The sequence below is a fragment of the Canis lupus genome, chromosome 1 (assembly GCF_048164855.1).
Source record: "Canis lupus baileyi chromosome 1, mCanLup2.hap1, whole genome shotgun sequence".
NCBI classification, from domain to species: domain Eukaryota; kingdom Metazoa; phylum Chordata; class Mammalia; order Carnivora; family Canidae; genus Canis; species Canis lupus.
Window position 1 is genome coordinate 14,049,078 of NC_132838.1, and position 19,836 is coordinate 14,068,913.

Sequence of the window (19,836 nt, forward strand, 5' to 3'; positions counted from 1 at the left end):
CTCTCAAATAAATAAATAAAATCTTTACAAATAATAATAATAATAATTCAAGTTTATTCATTTGTGTTGTACTTCATTTTGTTCATCCCTACATTGTCAGTTGTGAAACATAGTAGGAAGGCCATAAGTATTTGTTGAATGAAGAATGAATGTGTGGATTAATGACTGATCTTAACATCATTTGCAGACAGTTAAAACTGCTAGTTACTCACAAGCATGCAAAGATAATGATTAAATTCATATAACAGGTAATTACTGTCAAGTTATATACACAAATAATATCTGATTTGATGTTCACAGTATCTCTTTGAGATTTCAGTAGCTTCTATCATTTTCTCCACAAAGAGTTAATAAGCTTCCTAAAGTCCTATTGACTAACCCAAGGTGTAACCATAGTTTCTTAAAACCTTTATCAGAGAACAACTGAAATAAAACATTGCAACTCTCTTCAAATATTTAAAGGGTGAGTACATGTAACCTGCTTTGTAGAAATGGGATAAAGAAGTAGCTGATACCGAGGAGGTATTTCAACTTTCTTAAAATACACGTGCAAGAGAACATAGTTTTTATGTATGTCTCTTAAGAAGATGAAAGGAACAATGGTTATGGAGAGGTAGACTTTAGCTCAAGGTTAGGAAGAACTTTCTACAATGTCGAACTTTCTAAATGTTTGTTAAAAAGCCTTCTAGTAGGACTTTGAAGAACTGAGCAGCCTGCTGGTTTCCAGTGGAGATGGAAGCGTAGAGTGGAGAGTGAGCCCTTGCTGCTCTGAGCTGACCTGGCAGTTTCCTGTATCACAGGTCAGAGCTGTTCCACAATCCGCGGGCTCTGCATGAGTGGCGCCCTCTGCTGTAGCTTCAGTGGCCCGCCTCCTCTTCACCAAAAGAGCACGCAACTGTGAGCATCTGGCTAAGCGTTTGAATGTTGTAACGGCGAATCATTAAGGGGATGAAAATATAAGGGATTTTCTCCATTTTTGTAGGGCAAGCAGCAAGGAAAAATTTTGAATTCTTTGGTTCTCTGCTAACTCAGGCCGCTTGGCTGCCAGAAGGGACAATGAATGATTTCTGCTCCAGACTGCCTGACTTGTGCCCTCAGCAGTGGGCAAGGCCATCCCTCTTGTGGCAAAACCTGAAGCAAGCACCAATGTAGATGGACCCCCCTCCTCCTGCCAGCAGGTCATCTCTCATTTTGATGGAGCGGTGACAGGAAGAGGTGACTCTGTACATACTCTTCTCACAACATGTAAAGAGCCCTCAGCAGCCTCCTGCGCTACTGTTTCTCCTCCTCCACAAACAAGTATTTATTGAGCACCTACTGTGGGTAAGACACTTCGAGACCTAGTCTCCCAATGCACGGAAATAGGATAAAATTGAACACGAGAGCTTTTACATTTAATTTTTCTTGAGTTTAAATATATCATTAAATTCAGAGTTTGACTCCAGCTTTTCAAATTCATTTCCACTTTAAATCCTGACTGGGGAGAAGCCTTATTCCACTAGTTAATCATTTCTTCTATAATAAGCAGAGAGACAATTAGGCATGTTGACAGAGGCCTACTAAGAAACATTTCTTCCAGTCACCTAGAATTATTGACTGAATTAAAGCACTCATGATCTCTTTGAAAATGTAATTGTAGAGATTATAAATCCTTGAAAATATTCCTAATGGGACCCATAAGAGGAAGGCCCTGGGAGGATGCATATTAGTGAGAATGGAGGTGGGGACTCCCACTTTTGCTGTTGGTCAGGTTTGCCTCGCTGCGTGCCTCCCCTGTTTGGCCTCTGCTGTGTTCACTTTTCCCTTGCCCCTCAGAAGAGAGCTATGGGAAATCTTACCTTTTGAACCCTTTTTGAAAGAGCCAATTTGATAGGGAACCTAAAGTGAAAGTGGACATTTTACATTTACAGAGTTGGGCATCTATGGGCAATGTCTTCACAAGATAATCGGGTGATTGTCTTCTAGATGTGGCTGCAAGTATGACATACCTTTTCCATCTGAGATGCACTGTGGCCTCTGGCCCCAAAGTCAAGGGAGAAAAGTTCTCAGTGGTGTGGTCATAGCTCTTTTCGTTAAAAACATCAAAGCAGAACTGTGCATTTGCTGCACTGAGTGAGCTCATTCTTTACCTGGGTTCTAGGATAGAAACAAACCGCATGTACAAAAATGTACATCAAACCACCACCGCATAGTGGTTTATTTCACTTCAGGGAAATAGTTACTTATATTTTATGAAATCAAAATGCTCTAAGAGGGTTTTATGGGAGCCAAAAGAACACAGATGTTGGAACAAAATGCATTTCCATCTCCACCACCTTCTAGCTTTATGACCCTGGGAGAGTTCAGCTCTTCTGGTAGCTATGTTCTCTCCAGCGCTGGCTAAGTAACAGCTTTCTTACAGGACTCATATGAGGATTACATCATGTAATATCGCTAAAATACCCAGGACTGTGGCTGCATAGAGCAGAAGGTCAGATATGTCAGTGAATATTGTCATTATTGTTCCTGTTAGTTTAGTTCACTTGGTCAGAGTAATGACAGGTCAAGGTTATAGCTTTGATCCCGGTAGACACATGACCTCACTGAGTCTTTCAAGAGTGCACAAAAGAGGCTTACTCGGTGAGAGAGTAAGGACACACGAGCCAAAATCCATTCGCATCACTGGAGAAACATCTCAAAGTGCACACCCTCCCCCCATGGTGGGTTGGCAGTTCCATCAACATATGTAAGGAGAGTACTATTTTATATATGTTTTAAGAGCAGAAGAAATTTAAGTAAGCACATTAGAGTCCTAGAGAATTATTATTCCATTTTCTTCTCTAAAGCCTTCGTCAAATATTTATCAAGAAAGACAAAGCTCCCTGTTCTAGTGTCTGTGAGGATGACACAGCTTACTTGGCTTGACATCTTCAGGTGGCTGCTCATAACCACACAAGGGGTTAGAAGCTCTGAATATTTCCAAGGCACCTGGCACCTGTCCAGTAAATAGAGCATTCCTGGAAGAAGGACAGTCTACCATTCCTTCTTCATTCACTAAATTCTCCCTTGCCCTGAGCAGTGTCTGGAGAATGAAGTTAGAGAACAATGGAGAGCTCTCATCAGCATTTTTGCTTCTACCTGGTGTTTGGTAGAACCAGATAATGGGACCTCATATACTATAGAACCATGTTCTGCATTTCTGTGCCCTGTGTGGGCTACTTTGAAGAACCACCTGGAATCTATAATCTCTTGGGATCCATGTTGGGACTAGGATGAGGGAAGATCTTAGGGTGCAAAATTTAAGGATGTACTCACCTAATTGTGTTGACCTTCTGCTCGTGTGGCTTGTCCCTGGCAGCGAGCACCATGTTAAGAATGACCCACTCACTGAGCCAAATGTCAGAAAGCTCTGTACACTCGGAGTCACACAGACACAGAGCTGGCTCCTAAGAATGAGTGCCTCCTTAAATTTTGCTCCTTTGGGAACCTGGCTTGCCAGTCCCTGCTCCTGGGCCTGCTTGGGATGCCAGGTCAGGGTTTTGAATACAGGAGGCTGCAGGTCTACATTTCTGGGGGCTGGGCTGCTTTATTGTACTGTAGACATCTTTAGGGGCTTCCATTAAGATTCACATCAGAGTGAAATTCTCCCTTTGTCTGTTGTTCATGTAAATGGAGTATCTCAGTCTAGGAAAGTCCAAATGTTTTAGGAAAATGCTTTCTTCATCCCGTACATTTTAAAAGGGTAAAGAACCCAATGTGGTACATTTCCTTTAAAAGCACCTGAAAATGGGGGGATCCCTGGGTGGCTCAGCAGTTTAACGCAGCCTTTGGCTCAGGACATGATCCTGGAGTCCCAGGATTGAGTCCTGGGATCAAGTCCTGCATCGGACTCCCTGCATGGAGCCTGCTTCTCCCTCTGCCTGTGTCTCTGCCTCTCTCTCTCTGTCTCTCATGAATAAATAAATAAATCCTTAAAAAAATAAAAATAAAAAATAAAAGCACCTGAAAAGGAAAACATGTAGTTGCTGAGTTTGAGTGAGGATACAAATAGAAAAGTCATCATTTTTTTTCTGCTGAAGTATTTAACTTTACAATGTCTTGCCAATATCCAGAGGCCCAGAAGCAACTTTCCCAGCCCAGGGGTGTGGTTCCAATAAAACAGCCTCAATGTTCCTACACAGAGACAATCAAGTTTAAATAATTTGGCTTGGTAGATAGCTGACATTTCATAGGGACCAGAAGTGTTACCACTTGCTTAAAGCTACCACTCTCTTCCCATCAACATGGAAGTAAAGTCCTCTAAGACACCAGTATATTTCTGTATGTTCTGGAAATGGAATATTCTGTATATTCTAGAGAAAAATATGAGTCAGATGCGGTTCAAGTGCACAAGAAATTAGAATTAAGATTCACAAACTCAGATCTGTTCCTCAGAGTTTGCTAGATGTTGACCCATTGGGGGTTTTTTGCCTCCTCTCTCTGCTGTTTGGGAAGTCTACCTCCTGGTAACCCACACAGACAGTCTACAATCAAAAACTATGCTCTGGCTATACCAGTTAATCCTAATTGACTCCAAAGAATCTGAAAAATAGGATTATTCTGCTGAGGGGACAATTCGTTGAAATGGCCATCATGGGTCTTGATAACAGAGAACCTTTAAATCTGACAAACTTGAACTTTGCCCTCTGCTACACATGTGAGTAACTTACTTGACTTCTCTGAATCTATCTATAAAATAGATCTCCTATTATAAAATAGGAGTCATCTGACAAGGTCTTTGTGGGTGTGAAATGTGATAATACATAAAACGCCTCTAACTAGGAACACTATTCAATACTATCATCTTCTTGCCCCCTTCTAGGGATTATGGATTTAATTGAAGAAAGAGTCATAGATTTGAGAAGGAAGCATTAGGTCCCAAAGTTAATTCTACAGATGGGGAAACTGAAGTGAGCCTAGAAGGGTGACAGGGCTTACTCAAGTCCACACAGCTGGAAAACACCCAATTCACAGTGAACACTCTGTTTTCCTAACTCGAAGTCCAGTATCTCATTTGCCAGACAATAACACAACCTAGGAAAAGAGGATCTAAATGTGGCACCACATAGCATAGTTTCCTCTTAGGTATTGTAGCCATTTACCAGCAAATCTCTCATTCCACCTCAGTTCAGGCATCATAAAAGTCCTCACCTTAACCTGGGAATAAAGATTGGTGACAGGAGTGGCTCTCACCACTATTGGAAACTATGACATCAAAAGGCTCCTTCACTGAGTATGAATAGGAGAAAAGAGAACCGCACTGCCTGGTTTTACATTCCTGCCTCCCTACCATGGTTCCCCAAACCATGGCACATCATGCTGCCTTTTTTCTTTGATTACAAGTAAATATTTTCTCCTATACTTTCTGAGACAAGCTATCAGTATTATAAAAATAATGTCAAAGAAGGTACAATGATTTAGAGTTGGCATTTTTACCTTGTCTTCAGGTTGGCTGAAATTCTGCTCTGTCCTCTGCTCTGTGAGCCCACGGCTGTGTCTGCAACACACGGATGCACAGAGTATTCAGCGCACAGAATTTGCTCCTCTCGTCTTCTCAGAATTTGGTTACACAAGTCATTTCTCCTTGCAATGTGAAGTGATTTAAAGTATTTATACTAAGGGTAGAGAATGTGCCACCTGATATATGCAATATAAAATACACTGCTTCTCTGGTCAACATAGTGACCCAAGAGATGTGGAAAAACTTAAACATTTTATACCGTCGATTTTATACAATAAATTGAGTGCTATTTCATAATCACAAAATATATTATATGTTAAAAAAACTAATTTTCCTGTATGTAATACACATACTCTCTACCTATGACAACAAATTATCAGTGTTTAAAAGGCAGAGAGGAGGCATTGTTGTCTGGGGACCTGGAAGTGGGTTTCTTCCCTTGACTCCTAAGATGATGAAATGTTGTTCTGTCTGGAATAGAAGCATCCAGGGATGGAGCAACCCAGGTTGAGTAAGGATTTCAAACATCTCAAGGCAAAGGTAGGCAGGATTCCCATGGGAAGCAAGTCACAGATCAGCTGCAGCTTAAACTCAGACAGAGACCCATATGGTGTACTAGAGTGTGAGAGGTGGAGGGGACTTAGAGAGCATCTCTTCAGAGACTTTTAACCCCAACAATAAAGTACTATTTACACTGTAATCCGGACCTCATATTCAAAATGGAAATGTGAGTTTTGCAAAAAATACTTCCCCTTAGGGTTAATGACGCATTCTGATATTTCCTATTTTCTCATTTTTCATGTTTTAAACACTGGCAGCAATTCACTAAATTGTTTTTACAATCCACTATTTGGTTCCACCCTATGGTTGGAAAATGCTGATCTAGCCCAACTCTCTCATCTTGCAAAAGAGGAATCTAAGCCCTAGATAAGTTTAATATAACTAAAGGTCCACGTAGCACAGTGAAGAGACTAGAATGGATTAGTGTTTTCAAATTATTTACTACCAAAAAATAACTCATATAAAAGATAATTCTGGGTATTTGTGTTCAACCATAGATTTCATCTGTATATTGATACTAGGCTTCCTGGTTGAGTTCATGCACTTCATCTGAATTCCCTAAGCATTTTTTATTTTCATTTTACCATTAAATTACTATGCTATAAAAGTATTTTTTGCTAAAAATAAAGGTACATATTTTTGCCTTTTTCATAAAGAATGCCCCCAATAATTATCTGGCATTAATTGGGTTCAATTAAAGTCAGATCCAGCCATTTGTACTAATTCCTCTTATCAAATCACACACACATACATATATATACATAAAAAGCTTCTCCTTTTTTAAAAATGATATCAAACTACAAATATGTCCAGAGGAAAAAGAGGTTAATTAATGGAAGAAAAGGATCCAAGGCAATGAAAATGAGGGGGCAGGGGGGAAGGCAGGACCTAGGTCCTTTGTATTTCCATTAAGTGACCACTGATTTGTATAGGTAACATAAAAACAGACACCAAATACAGTTACTACAGGGCACAAATCCAATAGTTCCCTTTATAAAACTTTATAATGAATTTTATAAAATCATTGGACACACTGGAATAAAAACTTGGATTAGGGTCTTTACAAAATAGAACTGTCAAATGCCCACCGTAACAGACCATTTGGCCGTGTTTGGCTTCACTTGGAGTGTGTAAAGGCAATGGTGCACAAGAAATGCCCCTTCGTTCCACTGGGTTCTCAGATTCTCAGAAGGTAAAGGGAAGAAACGAAATAACTTAATCACTTCTAACATAAGCAAGAAGCGTCCTGGATGCTCAGACCATATTCTCAAGAGTCAGCTCACCTCCAGGTTGCAATCCTCACTTCTGGGTAAAGATCTAAAAGGGATGCAGGAGACTTGGTGTTACTTGTTGAGGAGTGTAAGACCTGTGTAGGGACTCTGGAGCAAGGAATAGGGTCAGTGTTCTTTATGCTCTGGATAGAAATAAACTTTTAAATGACTCTTAAAATCTTCTTATACTCTCAAAGAAACACACCTTGAATCATTTTGCCCACCAATATAGAGAACTTCACTTCTCTCATATACAGTCCTCACGAGGATTTGGATTCAAGGAGGAAGAAGGGTTCACAGTGAAAAAAAAAAAAATTTTATCACCCTCACAGGACTTCATCTATAGATAGATGCTGTTCCCCTCAAGAGATCCAAGGAATAGATACTTTAAAAAAAGTTAATAATTCACTGGTTGGCTACTAACAGAACCAGGAGGTTATTTGCAGAGATGGCTGAGCATGTTTGATGACTTCTATGGTATTATTACCTAAAAACGTGGTTAACAAAAAGAACATTTACTGGCTTCTCTTGCATATAAAGCCTTGTCTCTATAAAGACTCTGATGAACAGATGAGAGAGCGTGTGTATTCCTATTGTCCTAGATGTTTAAATGGACCGATCACTGTATATGGTCACCCCTGGAACCCGAATTCCACAGAAATTGTACCCATCTAGTGGACCATGGCTCTTGTAGTTTTCTTTGTGTTACAGTGGATGGCTTCCACCTGACTGCACTAACTTAGGTATATATAACAATGATTTTTAATCTAGCAGATCTATGGATGAAATTTAAGAGGTCTTTGAACTTAAATATGTATATGTAAGTTCTTATACATGTGCATGTTTTAATACTTTGATTCTCAAAGGGAGAATTTACTTCAAAAAAGTCAAGGATCATGACAGTCAAGGCTCCCAGTGGCCTCACGCCAGGTGCCCTGACACTTCAGCCTTCCGTTTCTCTGATGTCGACCCTCTCTGCTCTGTTGAATGTTACCACTAGACTGAATCTTGGGAAGTCCTTATCTTTTGCCCTCAAATTCATTGTCACAAAGCCCTGACCCCACATTCATTCAAAGGCCACCTCCTAAATCTTTCGGCTTCATTCCCATGTGTCTACTCTATGACCTGCATTGTGGTCCAGACCATTGTCACTTCCCAGGTGGAACACTGCCTAGTTCTGCCCATTAACAGTCTAGTAGCACTCTAGCTCAGCACCCACACAGCAAACACAATCCTTCAAAATGCAAATCTGAAAGCGTCACTTCCCTCCTCAAAGCTCTTCCTGCCTATGCACCAAACTTAGAACAAGGCAAACTCCACATAGTGGTGCCAGGGCCAGCACCTGCTCCCTACTTCCTCTCCACCCACCTTTCACAGCCCTGCCCTCTGCATCCTGTGACTGTCCCTGCAGCTCGCAGAGGAGCCCGTGGTCTTTCATCTGTGGGCTTTGGAACATTCTGGTGCTTCTATTGGACCCCTCCTCCCCTCTCCTCCCAGTCCCTTTACCTCTTCATTCCTTCTGATTTGAGCTACAACAGTCCTTCCTATCCTTCCAGGACTGGTTTAGAAGCCCCTTTCTTCATGCTTCCACAGCATCTCTGCCCTCGTTCATAGAACTTACCACACTGCTACGATTTGCAAAATTTGTGATAGTTCCATCCAGCCTACAACTCAAACACTTAACAGCATTGACAAGTCTTGTCTGAAGAGACACATGGTGGAGAGAAATTTTACTTTTAAAAATGGAATGTTTTAAAAATATCTAGAAAGCATTTCTCCCCGTCTTCTCTTCCTCTGCATGCTTTCCATTCTGCTCCCTTTTTTCTCCCTCCCAACGCACTGAATATATCAAGGTATATTATTTTGCTTTGTTCAAATTACAAGTCAGTAATAAAATTCAATACTTATAAAAGATTAGTCACTTTGGTTTCACTAAAGATTTTTCATGTTCCAAGTTCAGTGGTATTCTTGTTTTGGTTCACAACGTCACAGGCACGAGACAAGGAGAAGAAAAGAGTATTAAACGAATATCTCATGACACAATTAAGTTCTGATAGCCAACACTTTGCCACTTTTAAGTAAGCTCACTGTGGCCTTCTCTTCTTCAAGATGCTGCTGGTATCTAAAGGAAACATAAGCTTACAAATGCTATTTTAGTCCTGGGTGTTTACAAATCCTAAGATGTCTGTAAGGACAGAAATGAAATATTAGTGTCAAAAGATAGCCAGATCAATACAGACACATATGCTGCTTTTCTCTGTTGTTGAGTAGAACCTATCAGTCAGTGAAGGGGTATGCAATGTGTTGGAGAGAAATTACAAAGTGAGCAGAAGATAACCATCCCTTGTTTCAGAGAATTTGTACTTAGGAGAGTTTATGATTAGAAGAGTTTGTACCATCATTATCATTCCTATATAAACTCTCAACAAGTTTGTTATTAGGGCAAATAATGTGTGGTCAAATTAAATCACCTAAATCATAAAAAGCATAAATGACCCAAATAGAAGCATATAGAGTCATGTAATTATGGATTTGCCCAAATTTATAAGAGGTGTGGTGTTTCAGGAAAGCCTGAGCTCATCAGAGACAGGTGGCGTCAGCAAGCAAGCATAGCAAAGAAGAGGTGAGCCATGTGAGGCATTGGAGCACAAGATGACAGAACCCTGAGCAGAGCCAGGGCATAAGTGAGATTTGTGAGGTTCAAGGCAGCATGTTAGGATGGAAAGAGCACACACGATCTTAGGCAATTGCCCAACTCGCTGGCCCTAATTTTCCTTATGAAATGAAAATAACACTAATAGTCGTAATAGTTTCCATCTTACAGGATTGTAAGGAGAATTGAGATGAAGTCTGTGAAAACATTTTGTAAATGATAAAGCAGTGGTGGTATTGAAGAAGATGATGACATTGCTCTTCTTCTTCCCTGAAAAATGAGTGAAAATGAGAGAAAAAAAAAAGTTTCTTCCTGTTCCTGAAGAGACAGAAGATCCAACAATGCTCTTTCACTCACGTTAGAGATCTTGCCTTTATATAGGCTTTGGCATGTGACTGGTGGAAAACATCATGCTCTCAAGGAGGGGCTGATGGGAGTGGGAACTGGTGTTGGCCAGAGTCTCTGCACTATGCTCTCTGGTTGTTGTGGGTTTTTTTTTTCCTTTCTTGGAACCTAAAGAGAATCTATTTATTTAAAATAAGGACAGGATACCCACCATATGCCTGCCCTTAAAGAGCTTATAATCTAGCAAGCCATGAGCACACCCACATGCACATGTGTGCGCACACATACAAACAGAATGTAGCAAGAAATTTGAGCATAGCTCTTGTAAAAGGATGCCCAGTGTGTTTTATGAGTCCACTTGAATGGAGATCTTCCCAGAGAACATGAATGTGGTCTGCTGCTTGAATAATTCAATGGGTATTAAGCAAAAATGGAGAGAATGTGCCACTCAGAGGGGACAGGTTGAACAGCATGAAATAGTGGATTTGGTTGTCAATTAGTCCAAGGTATGTTGAGCTCAGAGTCTTTGGCAGGGAGTGGCAAAACCAGGTGGAGGGGAGGCTATGGAAAATTGTCGAAGGCCTGAAGGGCCATGCTGGAGTTTAGACTTTGTCCTTAGGTGGTAAAGAACCATTGGTGTTTTATAAGAAAGTGACTTGCTCTGATCCTTGTTTCAGGAAGATAACTTGCATATATAGATGAAAATATGGAAAGCCTTATCACTTTGGGCTTAAGTGTGAGAGGGAAATACAAGTCACAAAAGGCAGAGGGAACAGATAAGATACAAACTACAAATGTGAACAGTCTTAACTCGAGCAGTGCTGATGGGAAGAAAGAAAAGGAGATAAATTCAAGAGACGTTTTAGTGGTAACTCCAGTGAACAGTCCCAGTGTGAAAAAGAAGAATTATATAAAGATAACCTTGATGTTTTGAGATGAGAGTTTTAGACAATATTTGTCCTTAATGAGAAGTGGGTCCCCAAGAAGATCATGCAGAAGACGGTGATGTGTTTTAGCTTGAGACATGTTTAGCTTTACTCCAGGACATTTAGGTGGACTTTTCAGGGGGCAGTCATGAATTTGGATGAAATTAAGCATTAAGCTAAGTGTCATCAGCTATTACAGAAGCCATGTGTTCAGACAGGATTATATATAGACAGAATTTTGAGTAAGAGAAGAACTTTGGAAATACCTATTGTTAAAATAAGCAGATTGAAACACACATGATCCTAAAAGATAAAAAGTCATCTGTATGAAAGGAAATTGATTTCAAGCTCAATGGCTTGATCTTCTACTGAGGTTTCATTTCCACCCCAAGTCACACCTTAGGGCCACCCACTACATTTACTCTAAAGACACACTGAGTGCCTACCATACATTAAGTATTGTTCTAGGGATGCTGGGATACAAAACCAATCAGTCATGGCTCTTGCCCCCAAGAAGCCTGAAGCCCAATACTAAGAGAAGTTCAACAGCTGTCTCTTTTGCTGTCACCAAGCCTCAGGTATATTCACAATGTTCATGGGAAGCAAAAGTGCTTCCACAACAGCCCCAGTTTCAGAAGCTGTTCAGGCTTCTGGAAGTAACACCAAACTAAGCCTAGATCACGACTAGACAAGGTAGCCCTTCTCCGCATGAGCTGGGGCCCTTAACCATGGGGTGGACATATGGGCAGACCAAACAACTGAAGTTGTAGGGAAAGCTCACACCAATTTTTCCATACTACTTCCTCACTGACCAAACTCTCATTCTCCGTGTTGCTTGCTTCAAGCCTCAGCAGCTGTGAATCCTGCCAAGGCTGTCCAGAAAACACTATCAGCTGTGAAGAGCGTCCATGCTTCTGAACAGCATGGCTACCATCAGAATGCATGCTCCTGTACCCTCTTCTTGTATCTTAAAAGTATGTCATTTTTGAATGGCAATAGGTGGGAATGGTTAATCAGAAAAATCAGTCCCTCAAACACACACACACACACACACACACACACACCACTGCATACCAGTTAATTTAACTGCCCGCCACCATAAATGTCTCTGAAAGGCACAATAGTTATTTCAGGTGTGGCAGGTTAGCAATTATTTTGGTCAGAAACTTTTCTACATCTCTCAAATCATGTCACATTAACTCATTCATACCATATTCACGCATCCCACATTTGTTGAAAATCTAGTACTTGCCAGGTCTAGTATTATGCACCACAGGGCCATGTTATAGCCTACTCCAGGTTTATTTAGTTCCTATTCAAGTGAAAGTCTTTTGTGATAAAAACATAATCCAATAGGCTGCTACCGTTTTTAAAATCCTGAGTGAGTTCAGGTTGGCCTATTGGTTCTCTATTTTTTTTTATTCTCTATTTTTGATCCGTCTTACAAAGTTACTTACATCTCACTATAAATTTTCATATATGCAAATCCTTTCCCTAATCAACTTAAATTTTAGTACTTAAAATTACCTTATCAGTCTACGTATCTGTAAAAGTAACTTTCATGTGTAACAAATTAGCAACATTGAACCAGATCAGATTTATATTTAAAAAATATTCTTTTTATTCATTGCTGTTTTGCTTGGCCTGGCAAATAAAGAAAGGCTGGTGTCTTCACAATTGGTCAGAGAAAAACAATCACACTGTACAGCCGTGTTGTATTTATTTATTCTGATAAACAGAGAACCACACAGCTCATGAAATATATACCATAAATAACAAATGGCAGTAGTTCAAAGATACATAATATTTGAAAAACTATGTACATGTTAAGTCTCTACCAAGGGGAAAAAAAGTCTCTATCAAGGAAAGATGGAAAGACATGAACTTGAAATTATTAATGAAATATTTTAGTTGTCCCCCAAACCCAAATCTATATTTTTTGGCATCTAAATTCAACACTGATCTCAAATCGGGTGTGTGAAAGGAAGCTTTCTAATGTCTTCCTAGGTCAGCAGGGAAAGAATATCCCTCACACCTACATCCAGCAGCTGGGCTTCCTTCCAAGCTCATCTATGATGAAACTGAGTAACCAGGATAACTAGAGTTTCTGACAAATCTTTAGGACTGCTTTGTCATCACCAGCTGTTCCCAGACATGATGCCCAGCTCTGGGTCCAAGGGGCTATAGGGGCGGGAGAGGGGAGGGTGGCAAGATGGTAGGAATGAGTTGGGGCAAAAAGAGAAAGAACTTAGAGATGAGTGAGGCACATGGTAGTAGAAAGGTTCAAGTAGGGTCAGGACAACCAATCAGGTGACCATAAAGGGTCAAGTTTCCAAAATCATCCACTGATCAATATGAGAAGAAAGGAAACACAAAGGAAATACCACGTGCTTCGATTACATTCAAATCTATTCTCCTGTGGTGGTTCCTTGACGTGGGAAGGACTGCTATAATAGAAACCAACTGGATTTTCAAGGGCAAGAGACTTTGCCACTAAACAAGATGATGTCATTCTTCCTGATGATGAAAAGGAATGGGTGATCAGCTCTGAACACCCTGGACTCTGGGAGCTGCTTTTCTACAATGTTACTTCCTGTAGCAGCAGTGGCCTCTGTACCCTCCTCAGTGACCTCTATGTAGGACTTGTGCACCATTTTGGACACATATAGACGGCCTCCTGCAGCTATACCAGACAGATCAGCTCTGGATTCATCAAAGATGTCTTTCAGCCCCAGGGCTCTTAAATGATGTTTGATTTCATAATTCTTCTCTATCTTGAATTGAGGAAGAAACACCTCAACATACTGAGAGCTCATTTTTCTTGGATTGGTCCACTCCATTAGATTCTGAAAGGTCAGCCTGTTTTCAATCTGCAGGAATATTGAAAAGGCAATTCAGAACCATATGCTTAAGAGACAGATAAAACACCAACCACAAAGATAGATGGTTTTCCGTAATTATCCTCTCCTGGATATTTGCATGTAAGAATGTCAGTGGGTTCGGGGGAGTCTGAAAATGGGAAATTACTAACACAGTTCAAGCACTCTTTAACAAATCATGTTTAATTCGCTCTGCTATGACAAGGTGTGGCTTACTTGTATTTCGAGGCATTTCTGTTCTAGTCCGCATATGAATAAATATAGCCAAAGCGGAACAGTGGGCAGGTGAAGGAATTAGGGTAGCAAGGATCATCAGAGGGAGAAAGGAGCTCAGTGGTCATGTAAGCCAGTGTTTCTTGACCATTTTCCATCATGAAAGTAATAGGAAATGGTAATGTTTACATAGCTTGCAGGAATAGCCAATGGAACCCCAGGGGGCCCACGGCAAGGAGCCCAGAGGTCTAGCCTCCAGGGTTTATTTAGGTGATCTGTACCTTCCAGTACAATTACCTACACCATCTGGGGGGCTTGGGTCCAAGTCAACTCTCCTACTCAACACATGCAACAAGTGAAACTCAAGACACTGTAAGAAAATGTGCTGAATTGCCTGGCTGGGCACCTCAGTTACACAGCTAGGAGCCCATGGCTCTCTTTCCAGCACCACTGCTGCCCCAAACAATTCACAAGTGGAGCTCACCAACTCCTGAATACTGACAATTGATCAGAGAGACTAGTCCAGACTTATACAGGGAAGATTTTTCATGCACATTATTTACAAATCTTATAGGTAGATACCTGTTCTCAAATTCAGTCTCACTAGAATCCTAAAGAGCTTTTCAGAGCTATCCTTATCAAGGATCTAAATTTATATAATAAAATTTTGTCTAATTTAAATTTTATGCATGTAAGTGATCCAGTTTATAGTTAATCTATAACAATTTCTCATTCTGGATTCGAATTTTTCCTCATTTAACTCACCATAAAGCCAAATCCCCATTATTTAGTTACATAGGGTTATATAGGTCTGTAGGATAATGTAGGAATATAGATTTATACTAAACTGACCCAAACATCTTTAGGAAAATCTATTATGGAAAAGAAAAAAGTAGACAATGAGTAAAAGAACAAATCTATCTTTTGAGTTATCTGCTGTTTGTTTTATATGGGCTACTTTTTCTACTACTGTGGATTATTTGGAATCAAAATCTAATTGTGATAAAGATTATCAAGTGAATTATTTTTTAAGATTTTATTTATTTATTCATGAAAGACACAGAGAAAGAGGCAGAGACATAGGCAGAGGGAGAAGCAGGCTCCCTGTGGGGAGCCCAATGAGGGACTCAATCCCAGGAACCCCAGATCCTGCCCTGAGCCGAAAGTAGACACTCAACCACTGAGCCACCCAGGCGTCCCTCAAATGAATTATTGACCTAATATGAGTACCAATATTTTATATTGTTACTTTAGATTTATCAATAGCAACGTTATGACATTCCTCTTGCTGTTCATGTCAAAAAACACAATTACAATGAAACTAAATGAAAATTGTAATGCAAGAATTCTTACAACCTGAAATTTTTAAGTGGATGCATAAAAACACAATCAATAACATCCTAAAAATCTCCTAATTCCCCAGTGGTGAAAGTGGTAGTAGCAACTTACTTGGGATAGGTCATTCTCAGGCAGCATTATGTACATGCTTATGCCACCATGATACTTGAGCTCAAGAACCTGCATGGGTGGGTCTCTAATGACAGACAAATTGAACTTCCGTTCTTGATGCATCATGGAGACTGCTTTCCCAGGACACTGAAAGTCAAGCCGCAAAAAAACTTTTATAAGCCCTCCTTATTTCATTTATACAATGAAAATGATGCTTCAATTTTTGGTTGTTCCTGTAGATTTTTCCTGACCTGCTGCCAAGCAGTGGTTCACAGCTCAGACTTTGAGATTAACTGCCTGAGTTTAAAACTCCCAGCTGTGTAACTTTGGGCAAGTTACTTCACTTCTCTGTGCCTCTATTTCTTCACCAGTATAATGAGGGTAAAACTAATCTCTACTGCATAGAACTGTTGAAAAGATTACATGAGTTAATATACCTAGCACTTGGTACACTGCTTTGCACTTAGTGTTTTACTTGAAAATGTTTATATAATAAGTAATGAATAATCATTAAATGCCATTATTATTTAAAATGACCACCATAGATTTTTTTTTTATTTTTATAAGACTTCATTCTTAAATTGTGTGATTTGGATAGTACTGTCTGTATTTTACTTCTGATGAAAGAAAAATATCTAGAGTATTCATAGTAATATTTATCACTCATTCAGTGATCTTTTATTTCCACCAGCTCTCAGCACTCCTACATCTCAAATTTCTGTTGTGGAAAAATGCAGGAAGAATATTTCAATAAATAAAACTAATTTTAAAAGCTAACCTGAGTTTCTCTGCCTCAAAAGGCTGAGCGATTGAAAGAAACTTTTGAGATCAATTAGTGGAATCACCTCATTTGTGAAAATAAGAAGGTCTATAGTGCTTGAGTTAACTTGACTCCAAAGCCTTTGATGTTTCTACTATTAGATTACTGTGTACAAATTGGTAACCACACAAACACACGCACACACACACACACACACACAAGAATATATGTTTTATAAAAGTTGGTTAAGACTGACACTTGGAAATGTGTAACTTTACTAAACATAACTTCTTCCTTTGTAAAAGGACACACATCCTTGCTTTGCCTCAGGAAAATCATTGATATTAAATGACTGGAACTATCCACCCCACAGTTAGAATTACAAAAAACTAAAAGCACACTTTTGTCATATTTTCAAGTTGATGACATAGGCATCCAAATATTAGAATATTTTTAAATGAATCCATATTTTATTACTTTATTACTTTTCTCAAATTTGAATGTATTTAAGAAATATTGACTTATGGGACACTTCCTGCATTATCAGGAAAATAGGTTGTATTATAAGCAATTCACCATAAAGCACTGGTAAGCAGTAGAAGAAATAAGTAAAGAAATGAGGAATCTTTCATTTGTCTATATAAATACCATAATTTCTGCAAAGGAATACTATTGGCAAAAAAAAAAAAACCACTTCTTAAATTAAAAATATTTCCATACCTTGGGAGATTTGAAATGACAATTTAAGGTTTCATTCTTGCTGAAAGCCAACTCCCACTTGCCTTTGAAGTACACGGCATTCACCAGCACCATTACAGCAGAGGAGCTTATGCCATCTTCTTGAAAGACATTCCTGATTTTACCTTTGGAAAAATAAATGGAGAAAAAAAATGTTAATTTTTAATGTAATTTTTATGTTTTATATTTTTAGACTTATTTATTTGAGAGAGAGGCAGAGCAGGGGGAGGGGTAGAGGCAGAGGGAAAGAGAATCTCAAACAGACTCCTCACTGAGTATGGATCTCACCACTCTGAGATCACAACCTGAGCCAAAATCAACAAGCAGATGCTCCATTGACTAAGCCACCCAGGCACCCCATTAATGTAATTAAAAAAAAAAAAGACAAGCTGAACATGATATTTTCCTTATGACATAATTCTAATAATAACAACGATATTAGTAATAATCTATGAACAATCACTCCATCCAGTACTCTCTGAACACTTTATGTACAATATTTGGTTTAATCCTCACAAAATCTCTATGAGGCAGGCACTATTATTGTTTTCACTTCTTGTTGAAGAAGATGGAACACAGAGAGATAGAATAATTTATACAACATATAACAAGAAAGTTACGGCAAAAGGATTCCAACCCAGAAAGACAATTCCCCAAGGGCCCTCCTTGCTGGTAAGCACCAAACTACCTTTACTGCCCCAATGAGATCACAGCCCTCCAAATATAATTCAACTCCATTCTGTTGGGCTAATTACTTCTTTCATTCTACATTAAGATTTTTGCTGGATGTCAAACCTACTCTTGATACTTGAATCATAACCATGAAAGGCACCGTCCTTGTTCACAGTCCAGCACAGGGGAGGCAACAACCAAACAGCCATACACACTGGTACTGCAGCCATGTGCTCAGGGTGCTGTGAGAGCACAGATTAGGGGCTCCCATCTCTGGCTTGACCTTCTGCTGGAGCTGAGGGCCAAGGGGAGGCAGAGAGAAGCTGCATATAGTAGAGGCTGTCTATTTAAACACACGGAAGCCTGGAAGAGCACAGCGTATTTGGGAAAATCCTAACTCATTCTGATGTATTAGGGAAAGTAGTGGTTGGAAAGGTTACAGTCAGTGACCAAATAATGAAGAGCCTACATGTCTGGTGGTAACTTTGGATTATCCTGAAAGCAATGGAAAATGATTATTCAGGATTCATTGTAAAATAAGAAAGAACGCCGTCATGATGGGTCAGATTTCTCTTTCAAAAGGACTGCCCTGGTATGTGTGGAGGATGGGGAAGGGGTGATAAGACCTGGGTGAGTTTGTTGGTATGTTGGCAGCATTTTGAAGTGTTCCCCCCAAATGAGTATTGAGAACAAATGCTTATCAAACTAAGAATAATTTTAAGATATATTTGCGTGAAAAAAGAAGGAATAGAAATAAATAACTGGTCCAGATGGAAAAAGGTGTTATCAATCTGATACCCTTAAAAAATACACACTAAATAGAATTCCATTCAGTTATTGGGAAAAGCAATGGCACAGTGTCAGTTTGTGAATAGTGTATTTGAAACTTGTGGTGGCTAATGGTCAAAGTAATCCCCTACTGAGGTAATGATGAATGAACAAAAGGAAATTGAGACACTGTATTCTTGTTCCCAGTTGTAGTATGTTGAATGTTTACCTTTTAAGAATGCAAGTCACATGTTTCATATTTTTGAGACAGAACCAGACTCAGCAAATACAGGTATATTGTTCTGAGTATAAATCCGGATCAAGCCTTAAGTAAAGAAATGGCCAGGCTTATAATCAGTTGATTATAAAATACCGTATCTGTTTTGACTCAAGCAGAACATCAACTGGAAATCGGTTTTTAGATGTATGAAAGACACTTACCAATAAAGCAATGTATTTTTCATGAAAGGTACTACCTTTGCCACAAATAATATTTTGATAAATGAAGAGGCTTTTAAAATGAAAGATAAACTATGCATCTTTTAGAAGAAGCAATGATATAAAAATATATTTCACATATAGTAGGATGTCATAAGTTCAATAAACTTCCTTAAGAAAAAACAGCAAGATACTGGATTGATCATTATAATGAAACATTATGGTGTGGTCACTGAAAATAACGTTCTATAGTCTTCTAGTCTTTGTTCACTACATAGGTATAAGATATTGAGGATAACTGGGTAAATTATTTCAGCTTGTCACTAATGGATGAAATGGTCATAATGAAGTCAATATTTGTTTCATAGGATTGTTTCCCAATCCAATGAGATAATGTAATAGATAAGATTTCTGAAAAGTATAAAGTATGCAGATTATTAAGATACTCAGAACCACATTGTGGACAAATATGAAAGCAATTCTTTTTTATTTAATAATATATTTTATTTAACCAATACCTCCCAAATCATTCCACCTTATAATATATATAAAAAGCTACTGAGGATATGTTTACATTCTTTATTTCATACTTGTTCTATGCAATTAGATGGTCATGAAAATTTCAAAGTAGTCTGTAAAAATGTGGGAGTTAGAGTATGAAGAAAAAAATCTAGACATAGATGT

The 19,836-nt window shown here is 39.1% G+C and overlaps 1 protein-coding gene across 4 annotated transcripts in view; it reads right to left on the reverse strand.

The window, feature by feature from the left end:
- Positions 1–12,938: 12,938 nt before the first annotated feature.
- The window catches only part of SERPINB7 (serpin family B member 7), a 56,615-nt gene continuing 49,717 nt past the window's right edge, over positions 12,939–19,836 (reverse strand). For all 4 annotated transcript variants that reach the window (XM_072821076.1, XM_072821069.1, XM_072821065.1 and 1 more), the window contains 3 exons: positions 17,257–17,399; positions 15,777–15,923; positions 12,939–14,105 (listed from right to left, as the gene is read on the reverse strand). In XM_072821076.1, coding sequence (XP_072677177.1) covers positions 13,707–14,105; positions 15,777–15,923; positions 17,257–17,399 — 689 coding nt within the window. In that variant the 3' untranslated portion in view covers positions 12,939–13,706. The remainder of the gene's footprint in view (positions 14,106–15,776; positions 15,924–17,256; positions 17,400–19,836) is intronic.